This window comes from Hemiscyllium ocellatum, chromosome 14 (genome assembly GCF_020745735.1).
Source record: "Hemiscyllium ocellatum isolate sHemOce1 chromosome 14, sHemOce1.pat.X.cur, whole genome shotgun sequence".
Lineage (NCBI taxonomy): Eukaryota > Metazoa > Chordata > Chondrichthyes > Orectolobiformes > Hemiscylliidae > Hemiscyllium > Hemiscyllium ocellatum.
This window is the reverse complement of record NC_083414.1, coordinates 35209300-35234594: the sequence shown is the minus strand read 5'-3', so window position 1 is coordinate 35234594 and position 25295 is coordinate 35209300. Positions and strand designations below refer to the sequence as shown.

The following is a 25295-nucleotide window of genomic DNA, read 5'->3' as shown; positions in this document are numbered from 1 at the left end:
AACACTGCGGGGTGAGAAATTTACCGAGACTGCCCTCTTTCTTTATTATATATTAATTTCCACCAGCATATATGGAAGAGGCAGCTCCCTAAACCGAATCCGTCAGGTAGTGATGAACACTTCCCAACCTTTTTCCTACAGGAACAATACAGAGTAGCCAATGTCACCCGCAGCAATTCAGAACAATCTGACAAAACTTTCCTACCTTACAAGCTGGGCCCAGGTGGTTCGTTCAAACTCTCCAAGGTACCAGTCTCACTGGGCGCTGGGCGAGGAAAAGATTAGCTGAACGCAAGGAGCAGTATGGGATAAAACACCCCGGGGCACCCTTACACTCTGTTCTGTTCAGTTCAGACTTTTGTGTCACTTACTCAGCCCAGTGAGATGTACCCTATGCTGAGGTCCGAGTCATGGCACCAAATGTTGGTGTATATTTTGTTCCACAAATCCAGACAACAAGTGTCAGTACAATAGCAGATGCTTTATTATCGGTCAGCCAGCGAGAGATTCTCAATGTCCCCACAAGAAGTCGTGCATCTTCTTGTGATGACACTTCTGCACAAGTCTCTGCTGTACACAGAAAGCAGTACTTTTTATAGGAATAATACAAAGGTCTATAGGTCACATGGTTGATTGTCGTTATATTGTTTAAGATGGGCAATTATAATTTTACAAGGCCCGAAGGATGTCGATAACGAGTGAATGGATTACTGGGACAGATTATCATATTCATAATCATGTGTTGATGGGAAGAGATTAAAACAGAAGGGTTTTGCCTATTCTCAATTGGTGATTCACATACATATGGTAATACAGAGTGAAGCAAGATAATGGGAGCAGGAGGCAGCTTAACAGGGTTGTGGACAAGGCTATCAGTCTTGTCTGGGGAGGATAAATACCTTTGCCATCAACGATACCTTTACTGGCATAAAATTCACTAAAGAGGAGGAAAACTACAACAAACTGCTATTCCTAGATATCACAGTAGAGCGAACATCCAATGGGGAACTTCAAACCAGCGTCTACAGGAAAACATTATATACGGACCAAATATTGAACTACAGAAATAAAATGTCAACATCCACAAACGAAGCTGCATCAGAACATTATTTCAATGAGCCACCACACACTGCAGCACAGAGGAACTATGCAGAGCAGAGGAAAATCACCTATACAGTATCCAATGAGCACAGTCCACTGATTTCTCAGCAATAAACCCCAACAAAACGTGTCCAGAAATCCTAGTCATTCTCTTCTACATCAAAAACATCTTGAAAATGACTGCCAGACTACTCAGACCCCTTGGCATCATCATAGCCCACAAACCCACCAACACACTAAAACAGCAGCTAATGAACTTGAAAGACCCTATACAGACAATAAGCAAAACGAATGTATTTACAAAATACTGCGTAAGAACAGTAACGAACACTACATTGTCAAACAGGCAGAAAACTAGCCACCAGGATATATAAACACCAACTAGCCACAAAATGACATGACCCTCTCTCACTAGTATCCTTACATATAGATAAGGAAGGACACCACTTCAACAGGGACAACACATCCATCCTTAGACAAGCCAAACAGAGACACGCACAAGAATTCCTAGAAGCATGACACTCCAACCGGAACTCTATCAACCAACACATTGACTTGGACCCCATTTACCACCCCTTGAGAAAAGAACTGGAAATGGCATCACCATGGGAAATGATGTCACCACAGGAAATGACATCATCGACCCAAGGAACCCCAAACATATAAATAGAAAGCAGGAAACACCAGCTTTGTCTGGAGGCTCACTGAAGATGTTACCTAGTATGGTGATGAAATGTCTGAAAATGAACCTTCCAGCTCAGCGAGCAAACCTACAACCAGAACCTCAACGTGAGCTATAAATGTTCTGAAAACGTATATGTCAAAGTAATGTAACTAAAATATACAAAAACAATGGGCTGATTTTTACTGGCCCATCTGGAACACATTTGCAGACAGGGAGCTATAAAGTCCAAATGAAATGTATTGGACTTCAAGTTCCATGTCTTAACATTATTTCCAGATTTTACTGATGGCAGCTTCCTGAAGGAAGAAGTTTGGACATCAATGGCATGAGGTTAATTAAGGTATTTAAAAGAATGGAGGTTTATGGCACAGTTTTGGTTTTGTGGATGCTGAATAGGAATTATGGCTTCCAGAGCGTCACTTGATTGAACAAAGTGAAGATACAGAAGCTCAGTGTGAACTCAGCCAGCCACTGAGACAGCTGGAATGCAATAGCAGAGAATTAAACAATGGTGGAAATAATGGAAAGGGGGGGATTTCACATTGTCAAAAGCACAAATGTTCTTATTTATTTTAATTTTTATCCCCTTTTTCATTCAGAGAGCTCTGGATTTATTTCCTTTTAGAGGGGATATACCTTGACTGCACCAAAACCATCTTCTTTTTGAAGGGACCCAATATCAGCTAGTTTTTTTCCTGTCAACATCTTGTTGCACTTCATTCGGCTCATTCTGGCCATTATTGAATTTGTCTCTCTTCAAGTTACTTATTCTTACTCTGGATTGCCTATTGTCCTTAGCTATCTTTGTGAATAAAGGTGTGATGCAATTTTCCATGACTTGGAGATGCCAGTGTTGGATTGGGGTGTACAAAGTTAAAAATCACACAACACCAGGTTATAGTCCACACACACACACACACACATTTGTGGGGTGAATTTGTACTTGCAGAGTTACATTGTACTTTGCTCAAAAACTGCATGAATCCATGTAACACTCTGTTAACTCATTTTTTTAGATTAGTATCAGTCTAAACATTATGGCACAGACAACAGCACACAGGGGGCTAACACCTTCAACACATTATCTGGGCTGACACCAATTGTTAAAGTTAACCTGAGAATGTAATTTTGTAAAATGGTTTTGTGATTTACATATGGAAGAAGTGAAACTAACATGGTCATTCTAACATTCTAACTTAACAAACAATCAAGGCATTTTTCAATGTGTAATTTCAGTTATATCACACTGTAAACTTTTGCTATAAATTATGTGTCTTACAATTGTGTGCTCCACAACCACCTGCTGAAGGATCAGTGCTCTGAAAGCTAGTGCTTCCAATTAAACTTATTGGACTATAACTTGGTGTTGTGTGATTTTTAACTTTGCTGAAAATGTGTTGCTGGAAAAGCGCAGCAGGTCAGGCAGCATCCAAGGAGAAGGAGAATCGACGTTTCAGGCATGAGCCCTTCTTCAGGAATGAGGAAAGTGTGTCCAGCAGGCTAAAATAAAAGGTAGGGAGGAGGGACTTGGGGGAGGGGTGTTGGAAATGCGATAGGTGGAAAGAGGTCAAGGTGAGGGTGATAGGCCAGAGTGGGGGTGGGGGCGGAGAGGTCAGGAAGAAGATTGCATGTTAGGAAGGCGGTGCTGAGCTCGAGGGATTTGACTGAGACAAGGTGGGGGGAGGGGAAATGAGGAAACTGGAGAAATCTAGGTTCATCCCTTGTGGTTGGAGGGTTCCTAGGCGGAAGATGAGGCGCTTTTCCTCCAGCCATCGTGTTGCCATGGTCTGGCGATGGAGGAGTCCAAGGACCTGCATGTCCTTGGTGGAGTGGGAGGGGGGAGTTGAAGTGTTGAGCCACGGGGTGGTTGGGTTCGTTGGTCCGGGTGTCCCAGAGGTGTTCCCTGAAACGTTCTGCAATTAGGTGGCCTGTCTCCCCAATATAGAGGAGGCCACATCGGGTGCAGCGGAAACAGTAAATGATGTGTGTGGAGGTGCAGGTGAATTTGTGGCGGATATGGAAGGATCCCTTGGGACCTTGGATGGAAGCAAGGGGGGAGGTGTGGGCGCAAGTCTTGCATTTCTTGCGGTTGCAGGGGAAGAAGCCGGGAGTGGAGGTTGGGTTGGTGGGGGGTGTGGACCTGACGAGGGAGTCACGGAGGGAGTGGTCTTTTCGGAACGCTGATAGGGGAGGGGAAGGAAATATATCCCCGGTGGTGAGGTTCGTTTGAAGGTGGCGGAAATGACGACAGATGATGTGATGTATCTGGAGGTTGGTGGGGTGGTAGGTGAGGACCAGGGGGGTTCTGTCCTGGTGGTGATTGGAGGGGCGGGGCTCAAGGGCGGAGGAGCGGGAAGTGGAGGAGATGTGGTGGAGAGCATCATCGATCACGTCTGGGGGGAAATTGCGGTCTTTGAAGAAGGAGGCCATCTGGGCTGTACGGTATTGGAACTGGTCCTCCTGGGAGCAGATGCAGCAGAGACGAAGGAATTGGGAATATGGGATGGCGTTTTTACAGGGTGGGAGGAGGTGTAGTCTAGGTAGCTGTGGGAGTCGGTTTATAGTAAATGTCCGTGTTGATTCGGTCGCCTGAGATAGAAATGGAGAGGTCTAGGAAGGGGAGGGAGGAGTCTGAGACGGTCCAGGTAAATTTGAGGTCGGGGTGGGAAGGTGTTGGTAAAGTGGATGAACTGTTCAACCTCCTCGTGGGAGCACGAGGCAGCGCCGGTAAAGTGGGAGGAAATCAGAGTACCTGGAGGAAACCCATGTAGACACAGGGAGAATGTGCAAACTTCACACAGACAGTTGCCTGAGGCTTGATGCTTAGTTCTACTTTTCCGTTTCTAATGTATGATACATCAAGTCTAGGAGATTTCACCATTTCTTCCAGCCAAAGTCACTGACTTCATTGGTAAATAAGTGACAAGATTAAAACATACATCAGGTATATCCATTTATAAATCTTATTAACTTAAATAATCACTGGAGTCAATGCTAAAAATGTAAACCTAGTAAACTCTTCAGGGATCAGGTTTCCATATATTCTTCTGAGAAAGTAAAATAGATCAAGATTGTTTTTAAAAAATAGAGCTAAATTGTTTCCCATTCAGTTTTATTTAGGAATTTGTGGCACTGGATCATGTCATTAGATGATGAATGCTGAATGAGACAAACAGAAAGGCCACTGCTGTTATTTTTAGCAATTGGTTGAGTCACTGACAACTGACAGTGAGGCAACCTTGGAAAACAACATAGTCAAAATGTTCTAGGTCATATTTTGAGTAAAGAAACACAAGGTGAGTAAATAAAACTGCTGGAATAGACATTTCATAAAGCGTGCTCATAGTGGTAACATTTCTGTCTGATAATTGAAAGTAACATCTAAATCAATTATGTTGTTTGCTGAAGTCACGAAATATAAATAGATTAAATGAATCTGCAGGTTTTATAGCTCCTATTAATGTTCATACACTACTTGAAAGTGAAAAATGCCAGAAATTTGTATCAGGAACAAGTTTTCTACAAGTAATTGTTTTCTAAAGCATTTTCATCCCAGCAACAAAGGGACAAAATATTCTTCAACAACGAAAATTACATTTTGGCCTTGAAACTTGATTGTGCAATATTTGATATTCGGGTGCTAAATGAGTTTACAAGTTGAATATGATTTGCAAGAAGGTTCATTATGAGCCAGAAATGTGTTATGTTTAATTACGCTTCTCTGCAAGTGTGCATATCAACACTATTTAAAATCAAAGAATAACTTATACAAATAAGATTCCTTTGCCTGTTATAGGGCCCTGGTGTGATATTGGTCTGCTTCAGTGCCATGTGTAAACTCAATAAGGAAACTTGGGATATGGATGATAATGGAATAGTGTAGGTTAGATGGGGTTCAGATTGGTTTCACAGGCCAGCGCAACATCTAGGGCCAAAGGGCCTATACTGTGTTATAATGTTCTCTGTTCTAGGTTCTATAAGTGAGCAATAAAGGATTGTTCACCAGAGCTATTTACAGAGGTTATGTAATACTTAACAGGTTAGTTGCTGGTTTGTAACTTCAGGCTGCATGGATACTTTTTGTTTCTTAACAGAATCTACTAAACTAAGCTTGACTGATGAAAAGTAGATGTTTTTGGCTGCTTTATAAATAATGTTCTAGATTAGAATGGTGCTGGAAAAGCACAGCAGTTCTGGCAGCATCCGAGGAGCAGTAAAATCGACGTTTCGGGCAAAAGCCCTTCATCAGGAATACAGGCAGAGAGCCTGAAGGATGGAGAGAATACAGGCTCTCTGCCTGTATTCCTGATGAAGGGCTTTTGCCCGGAATGTCGAATTTACTGCTCCTCGGATGCTGCCTGACCTGCTGTGCTTTTCCAGCACCACTCTAATCTAGACTCTGGTTTCCAGCATCTGCAGTCCTTGTTTTTACCTGCTTTATAAATAATTTAATTGCAGTCAAAGGGGTCTGATAATGTCATTGGAGTTGTCAGAGCAGAGGGAGAAACAGATCAATCAACAAATCATGAAAAGAGAGAGGAGAGTAAGAGCATCTTACAGGATGCCATACTCATAATGGATTTCAGGATTTATTATCTTACACAAAAGGAGGTTGGTGCTGAGCCCTCATGTAACCACATATCGAGTCTCACATCAGGATTTCAACAGCAATATGCTTAACCTTAATGGCTGCTTAAAATCACCTTGGCCTGCATGGGTTCCTTTTAATCTTCAGCTAGTAACAGTAAAAACATGTCACAATTTGCTGTCTACTGAATTAGGAAGGTCATCAAAGCTCTCCACAGCAGGAGGAATATCTCTACCTTGTTTCCAATGAATAAAGCAATGCCAGGATGAAAAAGCCTTAGGCATCACCTGCTTGGTAGACTTGCCCAGGATAAATGATTTTTACCAGTCTGTTCCATATTATCAGGTTGGTATTTTTGGCAATCAGAAGAACTTCTACTCGAAGTATAGTTAATATGTGATCATCATAAAACATGAAACAGTAAAGGCCCATTATGACTGTTCCCACCATGTTAGCATTCTTATCTAATCCATCTGCCTGCATAAGCTCAATATTTCTTTTCTCTGCTGTTCATTTATCTGTCTAAAGGTCTCGTAAATATCACTATTGTTTCTGCTTCTACCGCCTCCCTTAGCAGGGTGTTCCAGGCACCTACCACCCTCTGTATAAAAAAAACTTGCATCTCACATGTCATTTAAACTTTCCCCCTCTCACTTTAGACTTATGCCCCCTAGTATTTGACATTTCCATCTTTGAAAAAAGACTCCAACTATCCACCCTATTCATGCCTCTCATAATCTTAGATACTTCTATCACATTACCCGACACCCTCCGATGCTCTACTGAAAATAATCTAAATAATCCACCCTCTCTCGTAGCTAACACACTCAAATCCATCCTGTGAATCTTTGTCCACTATTTTGGAACAGTCATAACTTAATTGACCTGTGACAGAGCTCTGTATGCATCTTTATTCTAATCAGACAGTCAACTATTATCTGGTACAGAGACTATCCTGTCCAAACAGAACTCAAGCTTCCTCTCAGCTAGCTGGGCATATTTGCAGGATTGGCCTATCACCAAGGAACAAAAAACATGATTGAATAAACAATCATCCTGCTCAAGCAACAGAACAGTTCTGGAAAAGTTTGCAATACAAGTCTTAGATTTATGATTATCTTCTAGATGCTTCATAATTTTGCCAGCTTGAAGCACCAGCCTATTCTACCCCCTAGTCAAAGAGCAACACACCAAGTTTGAGGATAATGAACAGCAGTGATATAAAACACAAGTGTACTACCTTCAGAGCTCATAAAGAGCAATTAATTGAAGAGCACTACATATAAGGCATCTCTCTAAATCTCCAGGGCACCAACAGTCCCAAAATCAATAGCTCCACCCATCTGATTGCCTTCTTTCAGTCCAACCTTATGGATCTTCCCATCACTTTACTATAAATGTTGGATACCTAAGCTAAATCCAGAACAATAAATGCATATATGAAATATTCAATGTAGTTTAATTGTTGTCAGGAAATTTATTAATCAGAATAAAAGTTTATGAATGCTGTATTCTGCCACCAGGTTCACTGAAGGGAGATATTTGTCAAGTAACAGTAAAGGACATCAAGAGAATCAAACTGAGGGAGGGAATAAAAGTTAAATAATTTACGCTCTATATTTATATACCTACAGGAATCTTTCACTCCAAATTATGGTACACAATTTCCTTGGTGTGAAAGGGAAACAAGTATTTAGGTCAGAATCTGACTGAGAATTTTTATCATGAATGTAACAACAACAGACGAAGAATGGGCAGATCAGGAAATAATGCAACATATCCTGGAACAAAGTCTGCTAGATGCCTATGCACAGGATCCTTGTTTGCATTCTGTTGAAGCAGAATTGGAGGATTTCAGGTACAGTGCAGTAATCCTACCCTCATTTCTATAACAAGCAATTACACCTCTTCATATTCTTTCATGCTGATGGTGCTGGTATGACCAGCATTTTTTACCCACTGCTTGAACTGAATGGGTTACCAGATCATTTTAAAGAATAGCTTATTTAACCATAGTGCTGTGAGTCTATGGTTAGACATGTAGGCAAACACAAGGTAAAGGTGGTATATTTCCTTAACTAAAGGACATTCGTGTGTTTACAACAATTGATAATCATCGTTTTAATTGAATTTAAATTCCATCAGTGGGGTTTGTACCAATGTCACCAGAGCATTCAGCTCGGCTGCTGGATTATTAGCCAATGATATTATCACAAAAGCATCATCATTCCACATATTATGGCCTTGTTCTTGTAGAAATTATTCACTATACTGATCCAGTGCTTCCATTCCGTTCTAAACAAGTATATAGTTTATGTAGACTATTATTGGCAACAACATATGTTCATGTAATATTATCTCTACACACTGTAATAAAAAAATACATTGGATGCCAATTTACTTTCTTCCCAGTGCCTTGTGATAGGAAATCAAGCTTTGATAGGAGTGAATTAAATTATACATATAACATGTGTCAGATTTGAATGCAGAAAATACTAACTCGAGTACAAATATTTCAAAACCTCAACTTATTCTTTTATGCAGCAGCCCAATTTCCCATCTGAACACAGTCTTTACCAAGGAATCAGTGGCTTTTTCAGACTTTTAATATCACAGCATCACATCTTAAATTTAGTCACCAGCAATAATAATATTATTCATTTCAACCAGAAAAGGAAATCGCATCTTACCCAATATTGTTGGGTCACAGCTGCCACAGGTAGTGTGCATTCATTGAGGGTTAAACCAACTGACTAATATTTATTTATCGACATTATGTCCATTATGGAGAGCATCATAGCTGAATCCAAACCTATCTTCATCTGGTGGCCATCCTCCATTGGTCAATAGATAATGCTCAAAATAACCAGTTGATTATTTTGTGAAGTCCAAGATGATTGTATCATCGAAACAGCACCCTTGGCCACGATCAGCTGACTCAGCAAAACTAAAATTAATGGTTCACAGTCCATAGAGATCACACTGTAAATTGTGTTTTATTCACCAAAGGAACAATGACACATCTTTTTACGTTTAGCTTAGGGAAACAAGAAATTGTAACAGGGTCTCAAAGACCAATAACTGCTCTAATCTAATTTATGACGAAACATATTATGTTTCAAACATATAATTGTACTCCTATTGTTTGCATGTATCTAGGTATTTGACTTATACTTAAAACAATTCTATTGTTTTATTGAATAATTGTGCTATTTTAAAATGACTAAAATAGAAACAAATGTCCAGCTCAAAGCTTCAGCAACACCGAGATTTGAAAGCTTTAAAAAATTACAAGAAGTAAATTACAAAATATAGAGCAATAGTAAACTTTGAGCATGTTTCTAAATCTGCAGTTCATATAACCTTGCTCTTGTGTGTAGGTTCTTACCAAGTGAAGAAAACAGGAAGATTGTCGAAGCAATAAAAACAGGTAAATTAATATACAATTACAGATGGTTTGGTATTAATCACAATGCTTGAACAACACATCTAAAAAAGGAAAACTGAGCAAACATGTAACAGACAGCACTATTGTACATGGATGGATTTACTTGACAGGCTTTTTATTTACTGCGTATGTAGTGTGCCTCACAGCACCTTGGACCTGGGTTCGATTCCAGCCTTGGGTGACTGTATGTGTGGAGTTTGCATGTTGTTCCCATGTCTGCATGGGCTTTCATTGGATGCTCCAATTTCCTCCCCCAGTCCAAAGGTTAGGTGGATTAGTCATGGTTAATGCAGGGTTACAGGGATGGGGTGGGGTCTAGTCTGGGTGGGATGCTCTTTGGAAGATCGGTCTAAACTTGTTGGGCCGAATGGCTTCTTGTTGCACTGTAGTGATTCAATGAAGTATCTTTCATGCAGCAAGTCCAGACAATAAATTTCCAAAATGCATAGATACAAAATACAAGGGTAAATCACACTGAGGATCCTATGTTACCCACTGATTAGCAGTGATTCGTGAATTTTAGTTTCTTTTCAAGGACTTAATGTTTCCTCCATCTATTATTAGGCGAATTGTCACTGGGGAGGAAAAGTAAAGGGATACTACACATTAAAACTGTACTCATTCAAACATCAATCTGCATGGAGCACTTCCTGCCATATACAGTTCCACCATTTGTTTCAAAGGGTACTTTGACATTTTAACTACATTTACTACCTTGTGTGCTCTGTGGAGTGGAATACTTGACAAATTATCTGAATATTTGAAATTGTTTTCCTGTTATCAGCATCCTGTAAATGACTGAAGAATATTTCATTTCTAGGTCAGGAAGCAGATGTGCAACAACTGTCCATTCATTCCTTTGCATTTACTGAAGTTGATGAAAGAGGTTGGCTTCCTCTACACGAAGCCGCTGCACAGTTAAATCAGGCAATTCTTGGAGCCACGTTCAAAGGTGACATTGTCAATGTTAATGTTGTTATTTATTAATTGGAAATCAACTAGAAAAACATCAATCTTGAGTTAGTCCTTGCTCAATTATGTCTTCAGATGTGTGTCACCCCTCAATGTTGGTTGCTTTCAATAGCATTAGAAAAGCCATCAGTGTCAACTCATGATCTGCTACTGATATCCATCGGAGATAGTTTACGACTTTTGGGAATATCATAGTTTAGGAGTTAGGCTCTACAGAATAACTAATAGAGGAGAAAGTGAGGATTGCAAATGCTGGAGATCAGAGTCGAAGAGTGTGGTGCTGGAAAAGCACAGCCAGTCAGGCAGCATCTGAGGAGCAGGAGAGTCGACATTTCGAGCATAAGCTCTTCATCAGATAGGTAAAAACAATGACTGCAGATGCTGGAAACCAGATTTTGGATTAGTGGTGCTGGAAGAGCACAACAGTTCAGGCTGCTCCTCGGATGCTGCCTGCACTGCTGTGCTCTTCCAGCACCACTAATCCAAAATCTTCATCAGATATAAAGGGTTGGTCCAAGGGGGCTGAGAGAACAAATGGGAGGGTACCCTCTTGAACTGTCCTACTTGTCCAGCTTCCTTCCCACCTATCCGCTCTACCTTCCTCTCCGACATATCACCTTCACCCCTACCTTCATCTACCTATTGCATTCCCAGCTACCTTCATACCAGCCCCACCCCCTCCCATTTATCTCTCAGCTCTGTTGGGCCACCCCCTATATCTGATGAAGAGCTTATGCATTGACACTCCTGCTATTCAGATGCTGCCTGACCGGCTGTGCTTTTCCAGCACCACACTTTTCAACGCAGAATAACTAATACACTGTGTTTGTGAGAAGGCAAAAAAACCTTTGCATTGTTGGTACTACCTTACAATTTTAAACATGTTACACTGCTATTTGTTGTAAACATTTTTACAAGGAAGACCAGATTTTCAAGTTATATATAGGGTTGACATCTGCATTGCTTGGAATTTCGAACAGGATTGCTTATGAAAACATTACGAGAAGTTGAATTTAAAATTGTATACCATTCAATTAAGTGCAATTGCAGTGTACTTCCTGCCTTATGAAGTTCCAGTATTTGTTTCATAATGTCCTTTGACACCTGAATATTTCAGTCATAGTATTGCATTCCATTTGCATCAGGGCATAATCTAAACTACATTTAACCCCTTGAAATTCTGTGCTCATGAAACGGAATCCATTTTTTAAAAAAAACTCAGTAACATTAAAGATTAAAAGTAATCAAATTTAGAATACAGTACTTAGTCCTAAACACCAAAGGAATTTTTTCCACTGGGTAGTAGAAAACTCTAAACATTGGATTAAGAATATGAAATAATTACTTCTAATAAATGTAATTTATGGATTACTACAATAAGAGTTATTCTGACTGGAGATATTAAGATTTCACAGCTGGAAATTTTCTGCATGCAGATAAGAGATTAAATGGTGAAAAATGTATGACAGAGGAGAAGGAGGTGTCAGATGTCTTACAACACAGAAAGGTGGATAAACCCCTGACCCTACTCAGGTTTACCTAAAAACTCTGCATGAAGTTAGGGAAACGATTAATGGGCCCCTTGCTGAGATGTTTGTATAATTGATAGCCACAGGTGAGGTGCCAGAAAATTGGAGGTTGGCTAACATGTTGCCACTGTTTAAGAAAGGTGGTAAGGAAAAGCCAGGGAACTATTGACTGGCGAGCCTGAGAGTTGTTGGAGGGAACCCTGGGGGACAGGATTTACATGTATTTGGAAAGGCAAGGACTGATTAGAGATAGTCAACATAGCTTTATGCGTGGGAAATCATGTCTCACTGATTTGATTGAGTTTTTGAAGAAGTAATTGAAGAGGTTTGATCAGGGCAGAGCAGTGGATGTGATCTATATGGACTTCAATAAGGTGTTCAACACGTTTCCTCATGATAAGGAAGGTTAGATCATATGAAATAGAGGGAGTACCAGCCATTTGTATTCAGAACAGGATTAAAGATAGAAGACAGAGGGTGGTGGTGGAGGGTAGCTTTTCAGACTAGAGACTTGTGACTAGCGGTGTACCACAGGGATCGATGCTGGTGCCTCTGCTTTTCGTCATTTATATAAGTGATATGGATATGAACATACGAGGTATGGTTAGTAAGTTTGCAGATGACATCAAATTTGGAGGTGTAGTGGACAGCGAGGAAGGTTATTTCAGAGTACAACGGGATCTTGACCAGATGGGCCAATGGGCTGAAGAGTGGCAGATGGAGTTTAATTTAGATAAATGTGTGGTGCTGCATTTTGGAAAAGCAAATCAGGGCAGGATTACACTTCATGGTAAGGTCTTGGGGAGTGTTGCTGAACAAAAAGACCTTGGAGTGCAGGTTCATAATTCTTTAAAAGTGCAGTCACAGGTAGATAGGATAGTGAACAAGGCATTTGGTAAGCTTGTCTTTATTGGTCAGTGAGTATAGGATTTGGGAAGTCATATCGCAGCTCTACAGGACATTGGTTAGGCCACTTTTGGAGTACTGAATTCAGTTCTGGTCTCACTGCTATTGGAAGGATGTTGTGAAACTTGGAAGGGTTCAGAAAAGATTTACAAGGATGTTGATAGGGTTTGACGGTTTGAGCAGTAGGGAAAGGCTGAATAGACTGGGGCTATTTCCGCTGGAACATTGGAGGCTGAGGGGTGACCTTATAGAGGCATATTACACCATGAGGAGCATGGATAGGGTGAATAGCCATGGGTCTTTTCCAAGGTGTGGGGGATTCTAAAATTATAGGACATAGGTTTAAGGTGAAAGGAAAAAAGATTTAAAGGGACGTTCAGAGCAACTTTTTCACACAGAATGGAACAAGCTGCCAAAAGAAGTGATAAACATCGGTGCAATTACAACATTTAAAAGGCAATTGGATGGATACATGAATAGGAAGGGTTTAGAGGGATATTGGTCAAATGCTGGTAAATGGGACTAGATTAACTTAGGATATCTGATAAGCATGGATGAGCTGGACCGAAGGGTTTGTTTCCATGCTGTACAACTCCATGGCTCTATGACTCTATGATTCTAAGAAGATTTTGTTTTGGGCTTTGCTCTGGCTACTAAGAGCAAAACAGTGTTGTATATCTATTTTTCTAAACTAATAATCATTGCAATTTAACAAGTTACTATGAGGAGTTTCATGTAGTTGACACAAGTGGATTTCTAATGGCGTTTGAATTGCCAGATTTATGTTATTATTTCTAACTAACATTTCATTTATTGCAGCTTCTCATCCTAGAACATGGGAGCAGAAAACCCTGAAGGGTGAAACCCCTCTCTTTCTGTCGGTTCAGTTGAATCTTAAAGAAAATGTGCAGTATTTACTTGAGAAAGGCTGTGAACCCAACGCCAAGAATGAAGAGGGTGATTCTGTTTTAATAACTGGTGAATCTCTCTTTAATTCTGTACTACTTAACTTTACCAATGTTTGAAACCAAAGTTAATCTACTTATATTGCAATCTACCTATTTATTTCTGTTACTACACTGTAAGATATAGGAGCAAAATTTGGCCATTCAGCACATCAACACTGATCTGCCATTCAACCATGGCTCACACATTTCTCGACACTATTCTTCTGTCTTCTCCCCGGGTTCAATTCCCGCCTCAGGCGACTGACTGTGTGGAGTTTGCACGTTCTCCCCGTGTCTGCGTGGGTTTCCTCTGGATGCTCCAGTTTCCTCCCTTAGTCCAAAAATGTGCAGGTTAGGTGATTTGACCATGCTAAATTGCTCGTAGTGTTAGGGGCAGGGGTAAATGTAGGGGAATGGGTCTGGGTGGGTTGCACTTCGGCGGGTCGGTGTGGACTTGTTGGGCCAAAGGGCCTGTTTCCACCCTGTAAGTAATCTAATCTAATCTCTGGACCATCTCAAACATCAACACATCCATCCTGATGAAGGGCTCCTGCACAAAATGTTGATTTTCCTCCTCCTCAGATGCTGCCCGACCTGCTGTGCTTTTTCAGCACCACTCTAATCTTGACTCTGATCTCCCTGTGGAAGTGCACCAGTCACCACGTTACCAACCTGAAAAGACCCTTTTATTCCTATTCTCTGCCTTCTGCCAATTCTCTATCCAAGCCAGTTCCTTGCCCCAAACATCCCAGGCTCTTAAATTATTGAGTAGCCTTAAGTGCAGCATCGTGTCAAAGACCGTCTGGAAATCCAAATAAATTACATTCCCTGGCTCTCCTTTGTCTAATTTGCTCATTACCTCCACAAAGAATTTTAACAGATTTGTCATGCATGACCTCTTCTTGACAAAATTGTGCTGACTTAACCCTATTTTACCATGCAATTCCAAGTACTCCACAATCTCATCCCTAATAATGGACACGAAAATCTTACCGACAACTGAGGTCAGGCTAACCTGCCTAAAGTTTCCTGTGTTCTGCCTCCCTCCCTTATTTATCAGGGATGTTGCATTAGCCATTTTCCAGTTTCTGGGAGCCTCATGACTCCAATGATTCCTGAAAGATCACCACCAATACCTCTACAATCTCCTAATTTATCCCCTCAGGATTCTGGGGTGTAGTCCATTTGTTTCAGGTGATTTATCCACCAGACCTTTTAGCTTTCCCAGCACCTTATTCTTAGGGATGGCATCTACACTCACCTCTACCCTCTAACTCTCTTGAGGTTCTGGTAAGCTGCTGGTATCTTCCACTGTGAAAACTAATGCAAAGTACCTATTCAACTCCTCCACCATTCCTTTCTTCCCTTTTTACAACTTCACCAGCCTCATTTTTCTAGTAGTCCAAACTCTATATATTACAATCTTCTTCTTTATTACAGCAAAATCCTTTATTAACCAGCACCTATGGGACCAGGAGTTTACCAATTGTTCAAATATTCCAGTTGATCATGAGGTCCACATAAGCAACGTAAAAACCCATACTAAGTCATAGAAGTGTGATGCAGGGGTATATACATCTCTGTTATACTTTATTTACAGCATAAATCACTTAAGTAATAATGCAATTTTGCCTTTAATAACACTTAGCGGCAGAGAGCCTTCTCACTTGCATCTGTAACTGACTACTCAGACAGCGTGGAGATCATGATAATACAGTAAACTTCCGGAATTTCATGGATATAATTTTTGCCAGCTTATTGAGAGTGCCGGGTCATATTGTGCTGATTAAAACAAAGTTTGCTGTACTAGCTCACTTACTCTCAAATTTTATCTTCCCCCTTAATATTGCTTTTTAGTTATCTTCTGCTGGTTTTTAAAGGCTTCCCAATCCTCTGGCTTCCCACTAATCTTCACCATATTGCCAGCTTTTTCTTTTGCTTTTATGCTGACCCTAACTTCCCTTGTCAGCCAGGTTTGCCTCATCCTCTCGTTAGTATGTTTCCTCATCCTGGGGATAAATTTCTGCTCTGCCTCTCAAATTACCCACAGAAACCCTGCCATTGCTGCTTACCTGCTAGGCTTGTCTTCCAATCAACTCTGCCAGCACCTCCCTCGTGTCTTTGTAGTTACCTTTAATCAATTATAATATCATTAGATCTGAATCCAGCTTCTCCATCTCAAACTGCAGGGCGAATTCTATCATGTTATGATCACTCTGCTCTAAAGGTTCCTTCAGCTTCAGCTTCCAAATCAAGTCTGCCTAAAGTTTTTGTGAAGATCTGTAGCTCGGGAGCTGGTTGGATTCATTGTTGGTCTGTTCGCTGAGCTGGTATGCAGAAGTTTTGTCCCATTTCTAGATGATGTCATCAGGACTGTGTTGCTTCCTGTGATGCGCAGCTATACTGTTCCATTTTGAATTGATGTGGTTCTGTTTGAGCTGTTTCCGGTTGGTGCCGGTTCCAGTTTTCCATTGCAACGGTTTGTATATTGGGTGCAGGTCAATCTGTCTGTTGATAGAGTCCAAGGATGAGTACCATGCATCCAGGAATTCGCTAGTCGTTCTTAGTTTCACCTGTCCTAGTATCGTTGTGTCGTCCCAGTCAAACTCATGGCTCTTGTTCTCCCTGTGTATGGATGCCAGGGAGAGTTGGTCATGTCGCTTAGTTGCTGGTTGGTATTCACGGATACAGATCGCTAGTTACATAGTTTGTCCTACATAATTTTTAGTGCAGTTACTGCATGGGACTTTGTAAATTATACTCGTCCTGCTCAGAGAGGAACTGCATTAGGACCCTGTTCAAAGAGAAGCAACACACTGCAGCACCATGGAACTTCGAAGAGAGGAAGGAGAACACCTGTACAAAATCTTTGCTAAAAATGGATATCCCCACAGCTTAGTGGACACCCAACACACCGGCTACTCTCTCATACATTAAAAACATTTTGGAACTGACAATTGGACTGCTCCAACCACTCGGGATCTTGACAGCACACAATCCGACAGCCACACTCAGACAGCGGCTCACCAGAATAAATGACCCGATACCCACTATGTGCAAGATGAGTGTAATTGATAAACTCCCACTGCACTAAGCACTGTGTAGGACAAACAGGCAGATAGCTAGCAACCTGCATCCGTAAACACTAACTAGCAACCAAGCGACAGGACCAACTCTCCCTGGTATCCATACACAAGGAGAGTGTGATGCTGGAAAAGCACAGCAGGTCAGGCAGCATCCAAGGAGCAGGAGAATCGCGTTTTGGGCAAAAGCCCTTGACTGGGCCAACACAACGATACTAGAACTTGCGAAACAAAGAACATCAAGGGAAAACCTGGAAGCATCATCCTCGGACTCTTTAACAAACACATTAACCTGGACCCGATATCCAAACCGCTGCAATGGAAAAACCGGAACCAGCACCAACTGGAAACAGCTCAAAGCTGAAGTACCATAGCGGGAGGCAATGCAGCACTGATGATGTCACCTAGAGAGGGGACAAAATGTCTGCCAACAAACCCACCAGCTCAGCAAACAGACCAACTCCGAATTCAAGACTGCCTCATTACAGATCCAGAACTGCCTGGTCCCTACTGAGTTCTACCACAAGCTGCTCCAAAAAAACCACCTGTAGACATTTCACAAATTCCTTTCTTGAGATCTGCCACCAACTTGATTTATCCAGTCTACTTGCATAATGAAAACACCCATGATTATTGTTGTAGAGAATTTCTGACATGTCTTTTTTATTTCTTGATTTATTTTCTTCCCTATCTTGTGACTACTGTTAGGGGGCCTGGGTATAACTCCCATTATTTTTGTTTTACAGTTCCTCAACTCTGTCCACACAGATTCTAGGCGAAAGTGAGGTCTGCAGATGCTGGAGATCAGAGCTGAAAATGTGTTGCTGGAAAAGCGCAGCAGGTCAGGCAGCATCCAAGGAACAGGAAATTCGATGTTTCGGGAAACATCGAATTTCCTGTTCCTTGGATGCTGCCTGACCTGCTGCGCTTTTCCAGCAACACATTTTCAGCTCACACAGATTCTACACTTGTCGACTCTATATCTTTCCTTGCTATCAATTTAAGTTTATTTCTTACAAACAAGGCAACCCAGCCCTCTCTGCCCACCAGCCTGTCCTTTCGATAGGACTCATCTCCTTAGATAGTTAGTTCCCAGCCCTGGTGCCCCTGCAGCCACAGCTCACACACTCATTTACCTAGTTTCAGATATTATGAGCATTTAAGTACAACACCCTCTGTCCTGCATTCACTGCCCCTGTTTTCATTGTTGATCCCTGTGATGTTGTGCCTGAGGTTCATTTTCTGATCCTTTCCATACTGTCTGTTCTATTACTTGTTCTGGAAACTTTAATAATCTCTGCCACTTCCTTCTGCTTCTACTTTTTCCATTTTTTTTATGAACCTGAACTCACCCCCAGAAATGCTCATGGAGTCATAGAGATGCACAGCATGGAAACTGACCCTTCAGTTCAACTCGTCCATGCTGACCAGATATCCAAAAGTAATTACAGTCCCTTTTAACAGTATTTGGTCCATATACCTCTTAACCCTTCCTGTTCATATACCCATCCAGATGCCTTTTAAATGTTGTAATTGTACTGGCCTTCATCACTTCCTCTGGCAGCTCATTTCACACATGCACTACCCTCTGCGTGAAAATGTTGCCCCAAAGGTCCTGTTTAAATCTTTCCCCTCTCACCTTAAACCTATGCCCTCTAGTTTTGGACTCCTCCACCCTGGAGAAAAGACCTTGGCTATTCACCCTATCCATGCCCCTCATGATTTTATGAACCTCTATAAGGTAACCCCTCAGCCACAGCGCTGAAGGTAAAATAGCCCCAGCCTATTCAGGCTCTTGTAACTCAAACCCTCCAACCCTGGAAACATCCTAGTAAATCTTTTCTGAACTCTTGCAAGTCTCACATCCTTCCTATAGCAGAGAAACCAGAATTGAATGCATTAGTCCAAAAGTGGCCTAACTAATGTACTATACAGCTGCAGTATGACCTCCCAACTTATATACTCAATGTACTGACCAATAAAGGCAAGCTTACCAAATGCCTTCTTCACTATCCTGTCTACTTGTGACCCTACTTTCAAGGAACTCGGAGCCTACACTCCAAGGTGTCTTTGTTCAGCAACAGTCCCCAGGACCTTACCATTAAATGTATAAGTCCTGCCCTGATTTGCCTTTCCAAAATGCAGCACCTCACATTTATCTAAATTAGACTCCATCTGCCACTCCTCAACTGTTCCTCAAAGTTGGTTTAATGTCAGCATCACTAGGATTAAATAGTTGCTAATTCTCTGAGTCTTGATTTTGTTTTCTCCTAAGTTTAATACAGTAAAAAAGAATGTAAAATCACCATTGTTCTACCAGACCCCAGGGCTGCTCTCTCAGAGAGAAACAACTTGTGCTTTATCCTAAGGATTGCTTCACCACAGGCAAGGGGAATAGTTCAGAAAGAGAATTCTTCATGGTAGCCTCAATCAGTGTGGGTTCAATTTCCTCTGCATCACAAACCAGCCAACCAGCCAACTGAGCTAACCAATTCCCTACTATACAATAGTACAGCAAAGGAGACCAGTTTTATAGTTGGTTATGTTTTAATCTTATATTGTACTGTTCTTTCCAATGAAGCATACGTCATGGCTCAACTGCTTAGTTATATGGATGTAAAAGATCCCATGACAGTAATTAAAAGAACGCAGGAAACAGGTTGTATAAAGGATATAATAGTTAATAATCAGACAGGAATGTTTTAGATACCAGAGCAATTCATTTCTAAATTGATCAGAATCAGTAGTAATCAGTGTATTGTTAAACACTTACTACTTGCAGTCTTGTTAGTCGAACTCTGAATGCTGCCAAGTCAGTGAGACCTATTTTCTCCTTTCAAAGCTATAAGAAATGGAAGTCTAGACGTTGCCACGCTGCTGTTACGTTTTGGAGCAGCTGTGAATTTGGAATGCATTAATAAGAGGACAGCCCTGCATGAAGCAGCCAAACTGGGCAGCAAGGATTTCGTGGATTTACTGATTCATGCTGGAGCGGCTATAGACCCCAGAAGTGCCTTTGGACTCACCCCATTAGCTCTTGCTGCACAGAATGGACATACTGAAGTGGTGAAACTCCTACTCCAAAAAGGTAATTTGCACAGCTTATCATCTACGGGTCTTGTCACTTTTCTGAAGAAGTACCTGATAGTTAAAACCAAAAGCAGTGATCTACTGTCAATTGAAGCTCAATAAGACAAGTTTTAATGTCTTGCTTGACCCTAGCTGAGAGACAGAGCATCACTATATCATCAAGAGGAACACAGGAATTGCTAGATGTGAAAAGACTCCATCTGGGTAATCATCTCCCATCCCAGCTGTCACCTGACCCAAAAAAAACAAGTAAAAAATAAATTATTAAGTAAGTAGGAAATCATGGCACTCAATCCCTGAAATTAATCTATAATGGAAATGGACATAACACAAGAAACATCCTGTAGTGGAATGCTGAGGAACTCTACTCTCTGTGGTGGTGAGTTAGGAGGTGGAACGGGATTTAATCAACCTGAATGACAATGTACCTGAACCCTGCTTCCTTCCCACCCTGACCAGAATTAGGTTATGGGTGGGAAGGCACATCGGCCCACTGCCTGTTAAGGGCTTCAAACGATGAAATAATGGCCACTGAAGGGCCTCATCTTGGTGCCACTATTATTAATCCAGCTTCAGGAATGCAGAAACAGCTGCAATTGTATGGCAAGGCACCCAGAACAGTGTGCAGGCAAGGAGTGCCAGAGCAGAGAGTGGTCGATGAGTCTCAGAACAGCAGCATGTGGGCAGCGAGTCCCAGAGCAGCAGGGTGTGGACAGTGAGTCTCAGAACAGCGCACGGGCAGCCAGTCTCAGAGCAGTGCATAGGCAGAGAGTCTCACAGCAGTGTACGGGCAGTCAGTCTCAGAGCAGTGCATAGGCAGAGAGTCTCACAGCAGTGCACGGGCAGTCAGTCTCAGAGCAGTGCACAGGCAGAGAGTCTCACAGCAGTGCACAGGCAGAGAGTCTCGCCACAGTGCACGGGCAGAGAGTCTCAGAGCAGTGCACGGGCAGTCAGTCTCAGAGCCGTGCACAGGCAAAGAGTCTCAGAGCATTGCACAGGCAGTCAGTCTCAGAACAGTGCATAGGCAGAGAATCTCAGAGCAGTGCACAGGCAGAGAGTCTCAGAACAGTGCATAGGCAGAGAATCTCAGAGCAGTGCACAGGCAGAGAGTCTCAGAGCAGTGCACGGGCAGTCAGTCTCAGAGCCGTGCACAGGCAAAGAGTCTCAGAGCAGTGCACGGGCAGTCAGTCTCAGAACAGTGCATAGGCAGAGAATCTCAGAGCAGTGCACAGGCAGAGAATCTCAGAGCAGTGCACGGGCAGTCAGTCTCAGAGCAATGCATGGGCAGTCAGTCAGAGCAGTGCACGGGCAGTCAGTCTCAGAGCAGAGCACAGGCAGAGAGTCTCAGAGCAGTGCACGGGCAGCAAGTCTCAGAGCAGTGCACGGGCAGTCAGTCTCAGAGCAGAGCACAGGCAGAGAGTCTCAGAGCAGAGCACAGGCAGAGAGTCTCAGAGCTGTGCACGGGCAGTCAGTCTCAGAGCAGTGCACAGGCAGAGAGTCTCAGAGCAGTGCACAGGCAACGAGTCTCAGAGCAGTGCACGGGCAGTCAGTCTCAGAGCAGTGCATGGGCAGTGAGTCTCAGAACAGTGCACAGGCAGTGAGTCTCAGAGCAGTGCACGGACAGTCAGTCTCAGAGCAGCGCATGGGCAGCGAGTCTCAGAACAGTGCACGGGGAGTGAGTCTCAGAGCAGTGCACGGTCAGTGAGTCTCAGAGCAGTGCACGGTCAGTGAGTCTCAGAGCAGTGCACGGACAGTCAGTCTCAGAGCAGTGCACGGGCAGTCAGTCTCAGAGCAGTGCACAGGCAGAGAGTCTCAGAGCAGTGCACGGGCAGTCAGTCTCAGAGCAGTGCGCAGGCAGTGAGTGTCAGAGCAGTGCACGGACAGTCAGTCTCAGAGCAGTGCACAGGCAGTGAGTCTCACAGCAGTGCACAGGCAGTGAGTCTCACAGCAGTGCACAGGCAGTGAGTCTCACAGCAGTGCACAGGCAGTGAGTCTCAGAGCAGTGCACTGACAGTCAGTCTCAGAGCAGTGGACAGGCAGCAAGTCTCAGAGCAGTGCACAGGCAGAGAGTCTCAGAGCAGTGCACAGGGAGAGTCTCAGAGCAGTGCACAGGCAGTGAGTCTCAGAGCAGTGCACAGGCAGAGAGTCTCAGAGCAGTGCACAGGCAGTGAGTCTCACAGCAGTGCACAGGCAGTCAGTCTCAGAGCAGTGCACAGGCAGCGAGTCTCAGAGCAGTGCACAAGGCAGCGAGTCTCAGAGCAGTGCACAGGCAGAGAGTCTCAGAGCAGTGCACAGGCAGAGAGTCTCAGAACAGTGCACAGGCAGCAAGTCTCAGAACAGCACATAGGTAGTGGGTCCCAGAGTAGCACACGGGCAGTGAGACCCAGAGTAGCACACGGGCAGTGAGTCCCAGAGTAGCACATGGGTAGTGGGTGCCAGAGCAGCACACAGGCAGTGAGACCCAGAGCAGTGTGCAGGCAGTAATCCCAGAGCAGTTCACAGGAAGTCATCCCAGAGCAGCACGCGGGCAGCGAGTCCCAGAGCAGCGTGTGGGCAGCGAGTACCAGAGCAGTGTGCAGGCAGGGAGTCACATAGCGGTGTGCAGGCAGTGATTCCCAGAGCAGCACACAGGCAGTGATTCCAGAGCAGTGTGCATGCAGGGAGTCCCAGAGCAGTGTGCGGGCAGCGATTCCCAGAGCAGTGTGCGGGCAGCGATTCCCAGAGCAGTGTGCGGGCAGCGATTCCCAGAGCAGTGTGTGGGCAGCGAGTCCCAGAGCAGTGTGTGGGCAGCGAGTCCCAGAGCAGTGTGTGGGCAGCGAGTCCCAGAGCAGTGTGTGGGCAGCGAGTCCCAGAGCAGTGTGTGGGCAGCGAGTCCCAGAGCAGTGTGTGGGCAGCGAGTCCCAGAGCAGTGTGTGGGCAGCGAGTCCCAGAGCAGTGTGTGGGCAGCGAGTCCCAGAGCAGTGTGTGGGCAGCGAGTCCCAGAGCAGTGAGTGGGCAGCGAGTCCCAGAGCAGTGTGCAGGCAGGGAGTCACATAGCGGTGTGCAGGCAGTGATTCCCAGAGCAGCGCGAGGGCAATGAGTCCCAGAGCAGCACACAGGCAGTGATTCCAGAGCAGTGTGCATGCAGTGAGTCCTAGAGCAATGTGCGGGCAGCGATTCCCAGAGCAGTGTGTGGGCAGCGAGTCCCAGAGCAGTGTGTGGGCAGCGAGTCCCAGAGCAGTGTGTGGGCAGCGAGTCCCAGAGCAGTGTGTGGGCAGCGAGTCCCAGAGCAGTGAGTGGGCAGTGAGTCCCAGAGCAGCACACGGGCAGTCAGTCCCAGAGCAGCACACGGGCAGTCAGTCCCAGAGCAGCACACGGGCAGTGAGTCCCAGAGCAGCACACGGGCAGTGAGTCCCAGAGTAGCACACGGGCAGTGAGTCCCAGAGTAGCACACGGGCAGTGAGTCCCAGAGTAGCACATGGGTAGTGGGTCCCAGAGCAGCACACGGGCAGTGAGTCCCAGAGTAGCACACAGGCAGCTAGTCCCAGAGTAGCACACGGGCAGTGAGTCCCAGGGCAGCACACGGGCAGTGAGTCCCAGAGTAGCACACAGGCAGTGAGTCCCAGAGTAGCAAATGGGCAGTGAGTCCCAGAGCAGCACACGGGCAGTGAGTCCCAGAGTAGCACACAGGCAGCTAGTCCCAGAGTAGCACACAGGCAGTGAGTCCCAGAGTAGCAAATGGGCAGTGAGTCCCAGAGCAGCACATGGGTAGTGGGTCCCAGAGCAGCACACGGGCAGTGAGTCCCAGAGTAACACATGGGCAATGAGTCCCAGAGTAGCACATGGGTAGTGGGTCCCAGAGCAGCACACAGGCAGTGAGACCGAGTAGCAGACGGGCAGTGAGTCCCAGAGTAGCACACGGAGAGCGGGTCCCAGAGCAGTACATGGGTAGTGAGTCCCAGCATAGCACACGGGCAGTGAGTCCCATAGTAGCACATGGGCAGTGGGTCCCAGAGCAGCACACAGGCAGTGAGTCCTAGAGCAGTGTGTGGGCAGCGCTTCCCAGAGCAGTGCGTGGTCAGCGAGTCCCAGAGCAGTGTGCGGGCAGCGAGTCCCAGAGCAGTACATGGGCAGTGAGTCTCAGAGTAGCACATGGGTCGTGCGTCCCAGAGCAGCACACATGGGCAGTCGGTCCCAGAGCAGCACATGGGTAGTGAGTCCCATAGTAGCACACGGGCAGTGTCCCATAGTAGCACATGGGCAAGAAGTGCCATAGTAGCACACGGGTAGTGAGTCCCAGAGCAGCACACGGGTAGTGAGTCCCAGAGCAGCACACGGGTAGTGAGTCCCAGAGTAGCACACGGGTAGTGAGTCCCATAGTAGCACACGGGCAGTGAGTCCCAGAGTAGCACACAGGCAGTAAGTCCCAGAGCAGCACACGGGTATTGAGTCCCAGAGCAGCACACGGGTAGTGAGTCCCAGAGCAGCACATGGGCAGTGAGTTCCATAGTAGCACATCGGTAGTGAGTCCCAGAGTAGCACACGTGTAGTGGGTCCCAGAGTAGCACACGTGTAGTGGGTCCCAGAGTAGCACACGTGTAGTGGGTCCCAGAGTAGCACACAGGCAACTAGTCCCAGAGTAGCACACGGGCAGTGAGTCCCAGAGTAGCACACGGGCAGTGAGTCCCAGAATAGCACACGGGCAGTGAGTCCCAGAATAGCACACGGGCAGTGAGTCCCAGAGCAGCACACACGCAGTGAGTCCCAGAGTAACACATGGGCAGTGAGTCCCAGAGTAGCACATGGATCGTGGGTCCCAGAGCAGCACACAGGCAGTGAGACTGAGTAGCAGATGGGCAGTGAGTCCCAGATAGCACACGGAGAGCGGGTCCCAGAGCAGTACATGGGCAGTGAGTCCCAGAGTAGCGCGTGGGTAGTGAGTCCCAGCGTAGCACACGGGCAGTGAG

At 44.4% G+C, this 25295-nt stretch overlaps 1 protein-coding gene across 1 annotated transcript in view; it reads left to right on the top strand.

The window, feature by feature from the left end:
• The first annotated feature begins 5013 nt into the window (after nucleotides 1-5013).
• LOC132822475 (dynein axonemal heavy chain 12-like) overlaps nucleotides 5014-25295 on the top strand; it is a 40394-nt gene continuing 20112 nt past the window's right edge. Inside the window, exons 1-6 of the mRNA XM_060835851.1 lie at nucleotides 5014-5082; nucleotides 8009-8232; nucleotides 9755-9804; nucleotides 10643-10774; nucleotides 14049-14207; nucleotides 20102-20347. Of these exons, the coding sequence (XP_060691834.1) occupies nucleotides 8099-8232; nucleotides 9755-9804; nucleotides 10643-10774; nucleotides 14049-14207; nucleotides 20102-20347 (721 nt within the window). The 5' untranslated portion in view covers nucleotides 5014-5082; nucleotides 8009-8098. The remainder of the gene's footprint in view (nucleotides 5083-8008; nucleotides 8233-9754; nucleotides 9805-10642; nucleotides 10775-14048; nucleotides 14208-20101; nucleotides 20348-25295) is intronic.